This window comes from Cebus imitator, unplaced genomic scaffold (assembly GCF_001604975.1).
Source record: "Cebus imitator isolate Cc_AM_T3 unplaced genomic scaffold, Cebus_imitator-1.0 Scaffold27, whole genome shotgun sequence".
NCBI lineage: Eukaryota > Metazoa > Chordata > Mammalia > Primates > Cebidae > Cebus > Cebus imitator.
The window spans coordinates 16,409,112-16,423,512 of record NW_016107342.1 but is presented as its reverse complement, the minus strand read 5'-3'; the positions used below and the strand labels follow the sequence as shown (position 1 = coordinate 16,423,512).

Genomic DNA, 14,401 nt, shown 5'->3' with positions numbered 1-14,401 from the left:
CATGCCCGGCTAATTTTTTGTAGCTTTAGTAGAGACGGGGTTTCACCGTGTTGACCAGGATGGTCTCGATCTCTTGACCTCGTGATCCACCCGCCTCCGCCTCCCAAAGTGCTGGGATTACAGGCGTGAGCCACCGCGCCCGGCCTCAGCTCTTTTAGTCTTTAAATCTCTAAAGTTTAACTTCCTTGTAATTCCGGTAAACAATCTTCTCCACTGGTTCATCAGTAGTTCACATCTGCTACCTGCCGTCTCATCCTGACTCATCCTAGTCACATGATCATCCCTGACTACCTGCTCTGACAGGCCCCTAACCCTCCTTTCACCCAAAACACCCAACCCGCCACTCCAGCTCGAACCTCTGCTCTTTTTAAAATAGCCAGTTGGGATTAGTCTAGCTTGTGCAGTCTAACCCTAGCCAATAGGGGACGACACAGCACTGGGACGACCCCCCCCATCAGGCATAAGTACCCCTTCTCCCCTTGTCCAAGTGAACTGCGGCCATCATTGCTCCGTCCGTGCACCCCTTGCCCTTCTATAGAAGTAAACTGCATTGCTGAGAGGACATATTTTCCAGTGCTATTTCTTTTGCGGCATCAAAATTTTACTTATAACAAGAGACATCTGGGCAGTAGACAGCAAACGGTAAGCATCTTCCTAGTGTAGACTTAAGGTCTGCTTGTTTTTATTTTTTTGCTGGTTATTATTTTGTTTCCATTTCTACTCATGTACCAATATTCCCCAGAACACAAATCCTACCACTTACCAATCTTATTGTAAGACATGACTGAATATGCAGCAGGCTTTTCTCTCTTGGTGACTTTGCTGGGACTATTGGCTTTGTTTAGAACCATAGCAGAGAATATTCTGACCTAAGCCTCCCACATCATGATGACACCCCACTCAAACTAGTTTTAGTGGAAATCTTCTTTGCACCCCTTGTTCACATCGAGAGGTAGCTAATCCTTTAAGTATTAGAAGCCAGCCTGACTTTTCTCTTTGAAGGTAGAGATCAGGAAGTCTCTCGGTTCCCTGGTGTTGGAGGTCAGTGGATAGGTACTTAGTGGAGAGGCACTATGGGGAGCTTTTGAACTTCTTTTGTAAAATAGCAGTACAGTATGAACGTTGGACTCTCATCAGCAGCTCATTAAAGACAGGAAAATTGCCAATCTTGAATGCTACAAGTTTTGGCATCCCAAAATTTTTGCAGTCATGAATTACATTTACTCTTTTTTCTTCGTTTTAACCTCCAACAAATGATCAAGTTCCACTCAACCAAAGTCTAAGGAGAACTATTAAGTATAGTGTATTTGGCTTAGATATATCGCCATGCCATAGTACTTGGCATGGTCTTTACTAAGCTATAAACATTTTTCTGTCAGTTCTGAACACTATGGATTTTTGTCCTCCCTTGTGAATACCTGACTCTACCTTAAAGTGAAAAACAACTAAGAAACAGAAAAGTATTTCACTCTTTGAATATGTAATAAATACAGAGTTCAAGTTCTACCCATTTTGTAAGCAAGTAAGATTCCAGCCATCAATCAACCTGTAGTAACTTTTATTTAATTGTATTTTAAAAGTATATAAGGTGATAATAGTGGCAGAAGAAAAGCTGGTCTCATCTAAATGGCCACTTCATAGTTACTAATAATGCCAAAAGATTCACCAGAATTTGCTTCTAAGTCCTCAAGAAAGATGACTTGGTCTTTCATAGAATTTTTTCTTTGGTTGTTTCTTAGCCATCCCTGTGAAATTCTGGGTCTATATAATAATGTTTTCTCTGCTTTATTTTTATATTTTTTAAAACCATGATTGTAAAAGTAATATATGGTTATTACAGAGCATTTTGGAAGAAAAATATATATTAAAATACCTTAAAATCACCTACACAACTCAGGGAAAACCACTCAACATTTGGTTGAATTTCCCTTCCTCTTTTCTCTGTGTAAAGTATGTGTGTATTTACACAAATATATACATGAATTTATAAACAAAATAGGAACATACTGTATACATCTACATTTTTGTATTGTGCCTTTTTCTCTTAAAACCTTTTATCAGCATTTGTTTCCCCATTCCACATGCCCCTCTCCTCCGTCGTTACATTCAGTGCCCCAATTTCAGATCTCATTTCCTCTTTTCTGGCTTATTACAGCAGCCTCCCCACTGGTAGTTTTTTCAGTCCTCACTGAGAAATCCATCGTCAATGGCTGCCATCAGAAGCATGATTCTACGATATGGCACTGATCACATCAATCTCCTATTTTAAAAGCCTTTGACACGTTGCCTCTTCCCACAAAGTAAATTCAAGCTCTCCTGTGTTTCCTCATGACCTCCCCATGCTTACTCAGGCCTCTCTGTCACATCCAGTTGTGCTCTTCTCCCTCCACATATTTTATGCTATTGCAGTGTTTCTCAAAGTGTGGCTCACACCTGCTTCAGAACCACAGGAGAACTTTGAACAATGCAGAGTCTTAGGTCACATGCCAGGTACCCTGAATCAAAGACTCTAGGCCTGGTCCCCAGGCTCTGCATTTTCTTTTCTTTTGATACAGGGTCTCGCTCTGTCACCCAGGCTGGAGTGCAGTGGTGTCATCCCGGCTCACCACAACCTCTGCCTCCCAGGTTCAACCAATTCTCCTGCCTCAGCCTCCTGAGTAGCTGGGACCACAAGCTAGCACTAGCATGTCTGGCTATTTTTTGTATTTGTAATAGAGATGGGATTTCACCATGTTGGCCAGGCTGGTTGCGAGCTCCTGACCTCAAGTGAGCCACCCACCTTGGCCTCCCAAAGAGCTGGGATTATAGGCATAAGCCATGGTGCCTGGCCAACTCTGTTCTTAATAAGCTCTCCAAGTACTTTTTGAATACCCTAAAGCCTGGAAACTTCTTTTCTAAGGCTAATAGAAAACACTAAAATTAACTGTTTAAAGGCATTTCCCATCAAAAATTATATACTTCTTTGATCCTCCCAGCATTGCTTTGATGTTGGTTGTGTCATTATTCTACTCATTAAACAGATGAAAAAACATGTAGATGATCAAAAGACAGTAAGAGATTTGTCCCATCCACACAACCAGTAAGGTCTGGAGATAAGATTCAAGTCTGCTTCTTCCAAATCCGAATTCTATGAGCTTTCACTTCTACAGTAACCAGCTTCCCACTTTGCTCTGTAAAGAGAGTGCTTTGTGCCCTCTGGAAACATTTGATCATCCTTTAAGGTAGACATCACAGGTGCTCTTACCATACATATTTCCCCACCATGCACCTTTCCAGTGCATGTGGTTTGTGAGCATAACCTGAGGTGCTTAACCTAAGATTCTCTGCCTAACATCTTTCTCTTGGCTTGAGCAAGGAGTAGACTAGAAGTTCCAAGGAGTTGGTGACTAGAGCCAATGACAAATAGGAGCTGGGGGATGAATACTCTAGCCTCCTTGCCTAGTGTGGAGTGAGAGGGCTCTGAGATTTGTACTACATTGTCTCCCTAAGTTCCCAGTAGAGTTCACAGTGAAGTACTGCTTGATAAAACTTCCATTTATCTTCTTCCTTCCTCCCTGTCACATATTCCTACTTTCCTCCCAAACTTCCTGGGATCACCTTCAGGGCAAACCACTTGAACTTATCCTAAACTCAAGGTCTGCCTCAGGGAGCTCAGTTTAAGACCAAGATGCAGCTTAAGCAAGGATTTGAATTTCAAGGGACAGAACCACAAATCACAATGATAACAACAACAACAATAACAAATATTAGTGCTCCCAGAGGTGAGGAGGCCAGGTATAGGCTTGGCTTCTGGTAGGGTCAGATAGGAAGAATATCAGCTTCTGTATCTCTCTCTCTTTCTCTCTCTCACTCTCTCCCTCTCTCTCTGTCTTTCTTTGTCCCTCTCTCTGTCTTTCACTGTCCCTCTCTCTGTCTTTCTCTGTCTCTCTCTATCTCTTCTTCCACTGAGAGAATCTTGCTCTCTCTCACTGCCTTTCCTTCATCTCTCTTTTGTTTTTCTTTGTATAGATTTATTCTCAGAAACTGGTATTATGCTAAGCCTTGCTGGAGCCTGAAGCGAAAGGAAAAATGATTCCCCATATACACCTTTTTATGCATGTTTAACAGTTACATTTTTCCAGGACTAGATTTTAAAAATATTATTGATGAGCTTGCTTTAATTAATTTCGAATGATGAATTCTGTTTTTAGTATAAAATATTTATACTTAAAAATATATATATTTTTAAAACAAAAAGGTAGATTTAATGCAATAACAATAATCTGAGGATAAATAAATCCATGACAGGCTAAAGTTTGCAAATCTGTTTCCTTTCTTTGCAGAGAGAATGGTTTTCTGAAAGCACATAGGACTGAAGATGTCAAAACAAAACCTAATTTCTTAATAACCAGATGACACAGGCTTGGTCCTCTCTGCTGCCCTCTGAAGGTTTGCCACTGGCCAAGATGGTAGTTTCTCTTGTTTAGCTCAGGATGGATGTTAGTTTCAGGAGTAACTGGATGGTTTGTTTCCTGAATCATCTTCTTGTGAGCCCATCCTCTTTTGCACAAACTGGGGGTTCACTGTAATCTCCTGGTCCATGGCCTTCAGCCGCTCATCCAGCTCTATGCACTTCAGCATCTCCTGATCAATGTTATGAAGCATGGCTGGGTTATTATATTTCTCAGGGTTATCGTGGAAACTGACCATACTGTCCTTCTGGTTAATACTTGCAAAAATCTCACCATCTTCTATCATGTGCAGAACATATTTTTCTGCCGCCTAAGGTCCAGATAACTGCACACGACTTGCCATATCTTGTAATGATAGAGTTAAAAAGGTCTTTGTTAGCCTCTGAATATTCTTCTTATAAAGAGATGACAAGCATTGCTTCACCAGTCCCATGTTGTTATCGCGAGTGAAAGTTTTGCTGTGCTTATTCACCAGGTTTCGGAGTTCTGAGGGGTTGTTGGTTGAATACACTTGTGCAAACTCATGGTATACATTGCTAAGAGGCTTAATGAATCTACCCACAATTTGAGATGTATATTTTGGGAGCTGTTGTACTTTGCCAAGTAATATCAAAGACACTAAAATATACATTTTATATGATTCCAACATGATATGACTAACCACCATGGCAGGAGTAGTTATAGCCTGTTCATAAAAGAAGAGCGCTCTTTCAAAGTTCTTTAGCCCAGTATAGATCATCCCTCCATAATAGTAACATAAAGAGTGCTTTGCATCATAGGCTCCATTCTCTTTACAGATATCCATCATATCCACGTCAAGGTATGGAAGGGCAGGCTTAAAGCATTTTGCTAGCAAACAAAGCTGGCAGAGGTCAGCATGTATTGAGGTCAGCTGGTTAGTATTCATCTGCATCTTGTCTATGGCTTGCTTAAGGATGCCAATTCCTCGCAGGGGCTGTTTTCTTTCCACAAGTGCATTTGTTAGCTGACGGCAAAGCTCAGCAAAAGTGTCTGTTGCATATCGAATGTGCTCCCCATTACAAGTACTAATGAAAAGCTGAACCTGTGAGAATAGCGTTTCAAAGTCAGGAACACTGGGCATAGAAAACTTCAAAAACAAAACAACAAGGACGCCCAAGGAGTGCTCTTGTACATCCAGAGCCCCGAGCACTGTGTCCAGATGTGATAAGTTCTTCGCAAAGAGTTCCCCACTCTTGTTGATCAGTTCACAAGGCTGTGTCATTTGCCCTTGAGCCGAGAGCTGTCGGACACTGTTCACGAACTGCTCCAGGGCAGATGCCACGTTTTCCCCTGAGCGACTCGAGCGGCGAAGGCAGCACGCGCGGGAAAAGACTGCCGCTCTAGGAGGAGGGGCCGCGGCGATCCACTTGAGGTCCTCGCTAGCAGCGACGTCACTCTGCTTAAAATATTACTACAAGACCTATGCAACAATCTTGCATGTTCTTCACATGTACCCCTAAACCTAAAATGCAATAAAATAAATAAATGGAAAAAAAACCCACTTACTTTTATGTTTTTTTTTTTAACATTTTTACAACTACTTTAATATTCTGAAAAACTAATCATTGAGAAATATAGAAAAATATGTATATAGAAGGTTAATTTTTCCTTTAGCCTCAAGCTCCAGTGTGCCTTAGTGTGACATTGTTTTTATTTAAAATTTCAATATTTTGTTCATTATAGGTTATTTTCACTACTTTTTTAATGTTGGTTTAAGCTATTGTCTGTCTTTAGTCGAGGATTTTTATTTTTCAGTCGGTACACTCCTAAGTTTTGTGCCCAAGGCCAAGGCCTCCCTTGCCTCACCTTATTCCCAAGCTCTGTGTCAGGTTAGAACTGAGGGTAGGACCCTTCTCCAGCACTCGTTTACTATTGCTGTTGTTAAATATCGTCGAGGGACTCTGGTTCTGCTAGGGTTCCATTTCTTGTCTTTCACCCAATAACTGTTGTCAAGCAGATGAAACACCATGATTTGCTGGTACCTGATATGGAGAAGATGCCGTGATTGACAATCCCTCTGGCACCACAGGGAATGAGGATATAGCGGTTTTGTAAAGAAACAGAAAAACCATATGTTCACCACATGAAACCTTTCCAAATGATCCTTCTCATTTGGCTTCCAGTAAAATTTTATGCATTCTTAATTACTGTTACATCACATTGTATTATATTTAGTTGTTTATTTTTCCGTCTGCATTGATAGGCTGTGAACCCCTCAAGGGTCACATTTGAGGGGATGTGTTCAGAAGACTAAATGGAATAAGGTGAGTAGAGTGCTTAGCAGAGTACCTGACATGGAATGTATGCTCAATAAACATGAGCATTGTTATTACTCTTTTATTCTTTAATTCTTGGCCCTTTGGCATTATTTGTTGAATAAACAAATTGTTTTCATACAATATGTTTTTATTTGTGCAAGTTACAAGTCCCAGGCCTGGTGGCACATTTAAAAAAATTAAGTAAGTACTCGTTGCTCATTACTGGTTCAACAGAACCACCCACATCCCTCTGATGGCAAAATCTCACCTAATTACCCCTTTCTCACACTGCTGTAAAGAACTTCCCGAGACTGAGTAATTTATAGAGAAAAAGTTTAATTGACTCACAGGTTTGCATAGCTGGAGAGGCCTCACAAAACTTACAATCATGGCGCAGGGGAAGCAGGTGCATTTTACATGGCAGCAGGTGAGAGAGTGTGTGAAGGAGGAACTGTTAAACACTTACTTATAAAACCATCAGATCTCATGAAAACTCACTATCATGAGAACAGCATTAGAGAAACTGCCCCCATGATATAATCTCCTCCCACTAGATCTCTCCCTCTACAAGTGGGGATTATAGGAATTACAATTTGAGATAAGATTTGGGTAGGAACATAGAGCCAAATCATATCACTCTCCAGTGGTTGGGTTCTGCTGCTAGCTTGGCCACTGCCTGTCTATCATTGCTTAGCAGCTTAGTCCTCTGCTGATGAGGCTGTTGTATCCTCCCTGTAAGACTGTTGCTCTCAAAGTCTCCTTCATAATATTTGGACACTCACAGCTTAATTGGTGTTAGGTAGCCAAGGAGCTGAGCTCTCCCCCTGTCAAATGATGTTTGAATCTTTTTGCATAGAGCTGGTTATTCCAATAAAAATATTTTATCCCAGGAGTCACTCCTTTTTTTTGGGGGGGGGGTGGGAGGGACAGGGTCTTACTTTGTCACCCAGGCTGGAGTGCAATGGCGCAATCTCTGCTCACCTGCAACCTCTGCCTGCCAGGTTTAAACCATCCTCCTGCCTCAGTCCCCTAAGTAGCTGGGACTACAGGCATGTACCACCATGCCTGGCTAATTTGTGTGTGTGTATGTGTAGAAATAGGGTTTTACTATGTTCCCCAGGCTGGTCTCACACTCCTGGATTCAAACCATCCATCCACTTCAGCCTCCCAAAGTGCTGGGATTACAGGGGTGAACCACCACATCTGGCTGGATTCCCTTCTCTTGAAGTGCAGACTTACCTACATGGGGTCTAGAATTATTCAAATGGTATTGTCCCCTCATGACCTAGGTGTCCATTTATTCTCTTCCTTTTGAACACCTTTTGCATTTAGTCCAAGAGTCCTCAGAATACTCAGCAGTGGGTCCATTAACAGAGGTGATGACTAGCACATTGCACTAAGCCAATTTTCCTGGTGGAATTAGGCATGCTTCATCCATAGAATTACTCCCTACACATCCAGGGCCACCAGTCAATCCAGTACCTGAGGCTACTTTCCTAGGGCACAAGTGAGATGAAGACAGTCTGAGTTTGCCTTTGAAAAAGGCAGGTTGCATGCCATGACAAGGCCTGCTAACCATCTTCTCCCTCAAAGGCAGCTGTACTTTCTAGAATTTGCCATCCCTGGGGAATTCCCTTTAGTTTTCTTAGATGCATGATAACTGAGGATCTTCTAAAAATCACTTGTACTTCCATATGCTAAAAGCCAACAATTAAAGCTTGAATTGAAAAAAATATATGCTGCTTAAAGTATAATAAAATGGGAAAATATGAAATCTTTAGGGATACCTCAGATCAATGATGGATGATAACAATATATTGAAAATTAAACATTGCTAAGAAAATAAAAGGAAGACATAAATACATGGAGATGTGTGCTATATGGATCAGAAGAGTCATTATTGTTGAGAAGTCACTTCTTGCTAAATTGATCTATAGATTTGACACAATACATTTCAAAATTCCAGCAAGCTTGTGTATAGACATTTAAAAGCTGATTCTAAAGTTCACATTGAAAGGCAATAGACCTAGAATCGCTGAAAGAATTTTGAGTTCTCAAACTCTGCAATTACAAAAGTTTTTTTTTTTTTTTTTTTTGAGACGGAGTTTCGCTCTTGTTACCCAGGCTGGAGTGCAATGGCGCGATCTCGGCTCACCGCAACATCCGCCTCCTGGGTTCAGGCAATTCTCCTGCCACAGCCTCCTGAGCAGCTGGGATTACAGGCACACGCCACCATGCCCGGCTAATTTTTTGTATTTTTAGTAGAGACGGGGTTTCACCGTGTTGACCAGGATGGTCTCGATCTCTTGACCTCGTGATCCACCCGCCTCGGCCTCCCAAAGTGCTGGGATTACAGGCATGAGCCACCGCGCCCGGCTACAAAACTTATTATAAAGCTACAGTAATTGAGACAGTATGTGGTATTGGCACTATGATAGACAAATTAATCAATGGAAAAAAATAGAGAGTAAAGTAATATATCTACACACATAGGATCAACCGAATTTCAATAATGTCAAAGACAATTAAGTGAGAAAAGATATTCTATTCAACAAAGGGTGTTGAAACAGTGAGATATTATATGCAAAAAGAAAAACCCATGCATTTCTCATACTACTTATAAAATTAGCTTACAATGGATCACAGACAAAAATGTAGACCCTACAACTATAATATATCTAGAAGAAGACACAGGTGATAATCTTTGTGAACTTGAATTGGAAAAGATTTCTTAGATATACCACTAAATAAATGATCCATAAATAAAAAATAATAAGTTAAACTTCATCAAAATTAAAAATTTTAATCTTTGGAAGACACCATTAAGAGAACAAAAAGCTAAAATCACACACTGAAAGAAAAGAGTTGCATTTGAAAAGCATATATCTGGCTGGGTGCAATGGTTCATGCCTATAATCCTAGCACTTTGGTAGGCCAAGGTGGGTTAATCCCTGGAACCCAGGAGTTCAAGACCAGCCTCGGTGACATGGTGAAACCTCATCTGTACAAAAAATACAAAAATTATCCAGGCACAGTGGCGCATGCCTGTAGTCCCAGCTACTCAAGAGGCTGAGGTAGGAGGATCATTTGAGCCTGGGAGGTAGAAGTTGCAGTAAGCTGAGATGGTGCCGCTGCACTCCAGCCTGGGTGACAGAGTGAAATCCTGTCAAAAAAAAAAAAAAAGAACTAATAAAGAATTTGAGTTCAGATATTCTCTATACTGCTGGTTTTTTATTATTTGTGGTAGTTATGTTCTATAAAGTCACCCCAAACACTGAATTAATGAATAAAGAAACATTGCTGCTAGGAGAAATACATAACATGATTAGGTTCCTGAGACCCTCTGGTCACAATTTTCATCACTGAATCAAAACATAACTTTGTTTTATATGTGTTTTTGTTTAAATAAAATTTTCTATTTAATACATATTGCTGATTCATTAACACTAAACTCACTGCTAACATCACTGTAACTCATGCCTGACCCTGAATGAAGCTTATGGAAAACATGTATTTTCTCCATAAGGCACATCACAGCCTTCTTGTACTTAGGAACACTAGAGAGGACTTCAACACTAGGGTTGGAGGTCATTTAAAACAGTGACAACACACACAGAAACCACAAAAATGCAAAAGACATGGTGCAAGATAGTCTGTGAAAAGGACACTTACTTAGAGAGTACATGAGCTTAAACTAGAAGGCAGAGCACTGCCTTGTTCAACCTCAGCTGGGAGAGGACATATGCCCAAGCCACTCAAATTCTTTACCAGTCTATGCACGTCCATGAATGACTATGACTGTGCCATAAGTACTGATTTTGAATTTACAAATACATCTTAGCATGTAGGAAAATTTGCAGATACAGAATCCATGCATAAAAAACATGTATTTATATTTAATAATAAAAAAACAACCAAATTTAAAAAAAGATGGCAAAATGTTTGAACAGACACTTCATTAAAGAAGATATATGGATGACAAATAAGCACATGGTTATCTAATGTAAGTCATTAGAAAAATATAAATTGAAACCAAAACTTTATATCATTACATGTGTGTTAGAAGGGTTAAAATTAAAAAGATTAACCAGCTCATCAAGAAAGTGAAAAGACAACCTACAGAATAGGAGAAAAACTTACAAATTGCATGTCTGAGAGAGCCCAGCATCTAGAATATTTAAAAACGATTAAAAGGAAACCACAGAAAGATTTTAAAAGCCAAACTAAAAATGGGTAATGATTTGAATAGACATTTCTCCAAAGAAGCTACACAAATGGTTAACAAGCACATGAGAAAATGTTCAACATCATTATCCATTAGAAACATGCAAATCAAAATCACAATGAGATATGATTTCACATCGACAGAATGACTATATTTTTTAATGAAAAATAAGTGCTGGCAAGAATGATGAGAAGTCGGAATCCTTGTACATTGCTAGTGGGAATGGAAAATGGTTCAGCCTCTGTGGAAAACAATTTGACATCTCCTAAAAAGTCAAACAGAATTACCACATGACCCAATAATTCTACTTACCAAAAAATATACCAAAAAAAAGATTGAAAACAATCATTTAAACAAATACTTGTACATGAATCATTTATAGTAGCACTATTTCACAATAGCCAAATGTTCACTAATGGATGAATGGATAAACAAAATGTGGTATATCCATATAACAGAATATTACTAAGCTGTAAAAAGGAATGAAGGACTAATCCATGCTACAGTATGGATGAACTTTAAAAACATTATGCTAGGTGATAGAAACCAGACACAAAAAGTCACATATTATATGATTAGATTTCTATCAAACAATTAAAACAGGTAAATCCCTAGAGTGACTTCCTCATGGTCATCGTGTTCCCTTTGCAGGTGATAAAACTGTTTTGGAACCTAAAGGGCTGGTAGTTGTACAACATTGTGGATGTACTGAATGGTACTCAAAAGCGGTAAGGCAAGAATATGGACCTATATGTCCTAGAGCCTATAGTCTGTGCTTTTGGTATGCTCATTATTTGATTGTGGAGATGGTTTCACCAGTGTATACATATGTTAAAAGTCATATTATGTGCTTTAAACATATGCAGTTTATTTTATTCCAAGTTAACCTCGACAGAACTTTTTAAACCAACAAACAATAAAACACACAGCATCTATCTTAGGATATTATAAACCAGACTTCTCTCTGATTTTTAAAGGTTTTGATATTTCATATATACTATTCACATAATAATAAATTCACTCAGTTCATTCCCCTTCCATTTATAGCATGGCTCAACACAAACTAAGTTATTCCTGAATATGTGTCCCAGGAGATCTCAGAGAGGAAACTAACTCGAAACTGGGAATCATTGTCATTCTTCCTTGAATGGTAAGAAAAGCCAAGTGCCACTCCTGCCCCCTTCTCCCTTCTCTCTCTCTCTCTCTCTTTTTTTTTTTTTTGAAACGGAGTCTCACTCTATTGCCCAACCTGAAGTCAGTGGTGCGATCTCGGCTCACAGCCACCTCTGCCTCCTGGGTTCAAGCAATTCTCCTGCCTCAGCCTCCACGCCCGGCTAATTGTGTATTTTTAGTAGAGAGGGGGTTTCCCCATTTTGGTCAGGCTGGTCTTGAACTCCCAACCTCAGGTGATCTGCCCACCTCAGCCTCACAAAGTGTTGGGATATACCTCGCTGTCTCCTTCTCTAAGAAGTAGTATCTTATATTGATAGAGTGCTTTTCACTTTTTCTTCAAATTCTTTAAAAACATATTAAATTCACTGGTTCTCACAACTCTGAGGAAGTCTAAAGCAGTACCCCTTAAGTGTGGTCTGCAGACATTTACCAATCCACAAGGTAGGTATAAAAACTGAGAATGAGGGTACAGACCTGTTAAAACAGCAATCTGAAACAGCCATTTTAAATCTATTAAATTTAATAATAAAAATTGGGGCTTCATTTGATATGTTATTTTAATTTTACTTTCTCTACTCTTTTCTCAAGTTATAAATTATTTTAATGAGGAGTATATTACCTTCTATTTTGCAGGATAATTGAATTGAATATTGACACAGAAAAACATGTATTGCTCCAAAATGAAAATATTCTCTCTTTCTCTCCTCTCTCTCTTTAGCATACAAACCTTCTGAACTCCATATAGAAAAGATGTTTACTGACCCAGAAAGGAGTAGCTGCAGTTTAATATAAAAAGTCAACAGTGCTGCCTCTGACATCAGGCTATTGTGGTTTAATTTCTGCCTCTTCTACTTGCTAATTGTGATTTTGGTGAACTATCTACTTGGGGCTTTTTTTTTTTTTTTAAATTAACTGTTTAATAACAATAAAATCTTCATCACACCTCTCTAATAGGATTTCCATGAGTATATAAAAATTGCCCACAAGAGGACCTCACACATAGTAGGTACTCAACAATAATTAATAATTTTAAAAACAATTAGTCAAATCAGGAGTGCAATAAAACAAACCACATTTTCTTACATTAAAATGTTCCTTGTATTTATGATTATTAATTTGAAAATGATCTTCTCATCAGCAGGGCTGTGCCGTTTCTCAATGTGAGACTGTGCTCTATCACTTTGCAACCCTTGAATCTACGCTAGTACCTGGCTTGTTTTTGGCACTTGATAAATATACCTGAAGCACCCTTCCCCAGGACCTGGCATGCCTGGCTGTTCTCACTGCCCAGCCATCCAGTCTCAACTTTCAAAGTCCTGGCCTCAGAGACTCGTTCAGGCACCACCCAGTTAAAAAGCAGCTCATCGGCCGGGCATGGTGGCTCATGCCTCTAATCCCGGCACTTTGGAAGGCCGAGGTGGGCAGATCATGAGGTCACGAGTTTGAGACCAGCCTTTGGCCAACATGGTGAAACCCCATCTCTACTAAAAATACAAAAATTAGCTGGGCATGGTGGTGAGAACCTGTAATCCCAGCTACTCAGGAGGCTGAGGCAGGAGAATCGTTTGAACCCAGGAGGCGGAGGTTGCGGTGAGCTGAGATCGTGCTACTGTACTCCAGCCTGGGCGACAGGGTAAGATTCCATCTCAAAAAAAAAGCAACTCATCGTTCTTTGTCACTGTCCGGCTCATTACCTGATTTCTTTTCCTCACATCTCTCATTGCCACGTCAAATTATCTTTTCTATTATTTGTTTATTTATTTGCTGTTTTCTTCCTTCTTGCTAGAATATAAGGGTCATAGACTCAGAAAACCTGCTTGTGTATTTATTTGTTGGATCATCACCTCAGGGCCCAGTATAGTGTCAGGACATAGTCCTGTAGTTTTTGTTTATTTTTAATTGTATTTTAAGAAAGTCTCAATTCACAATTTAAAATTGAAATTTTAAAAGAATAAACCCAAAAGTGGTCCTTCAATACGGATGGTTTTTGACAGATGCTGGTTTAATGGGCTTATTCACTATTTCCACACATATATAAACTGAGCTGCAGGGACGTTCAGAAACATACCCAATGGCTGACAGAGGTTAACATCATAAAACCCAGGGCCATGGACTCCTGGGCTATTGTTCCGTGCTCTCCTCCTGCTGCTAAATCCCTTGCCTTTAGCAGGGTAATACATTGAGCCTCTCAGACTGTATAGATATGTGAGTTATTAAAATTTTTTATTGCAGGTGACCAGCAATGCGCCCCTATTCTGAATGTTTCCTGATAC

The 14,401-nt window shown here is 39.7% G+C and overlaps 1 protein-coding gene across 1 annotated transcript; it reads right to left on the bottom strand.

Moving 5' to 3' along the window:
• Positions 1-4,221: 4,221 nt before the first annotated feature.
• LOC108300467 (COP9 signalosome complex subunit 3-like) lies at positions 4,222-5,861 on the bottom strand. Its single transcript, XM_037736616.1, has one exon. It carries the CDS (start codon positions 5,692-5,694, stop codon positions 4,762-4,764), a length of 933 nt encoding a protein of 310 aa, XP_037592544.1. The 5' UTR covers positions 5,695-5,861; the 3' UTR covers positions 4,222-4,761.
• Positions 5,862-14,401: the final 8,540 nt, after the last annotated feature.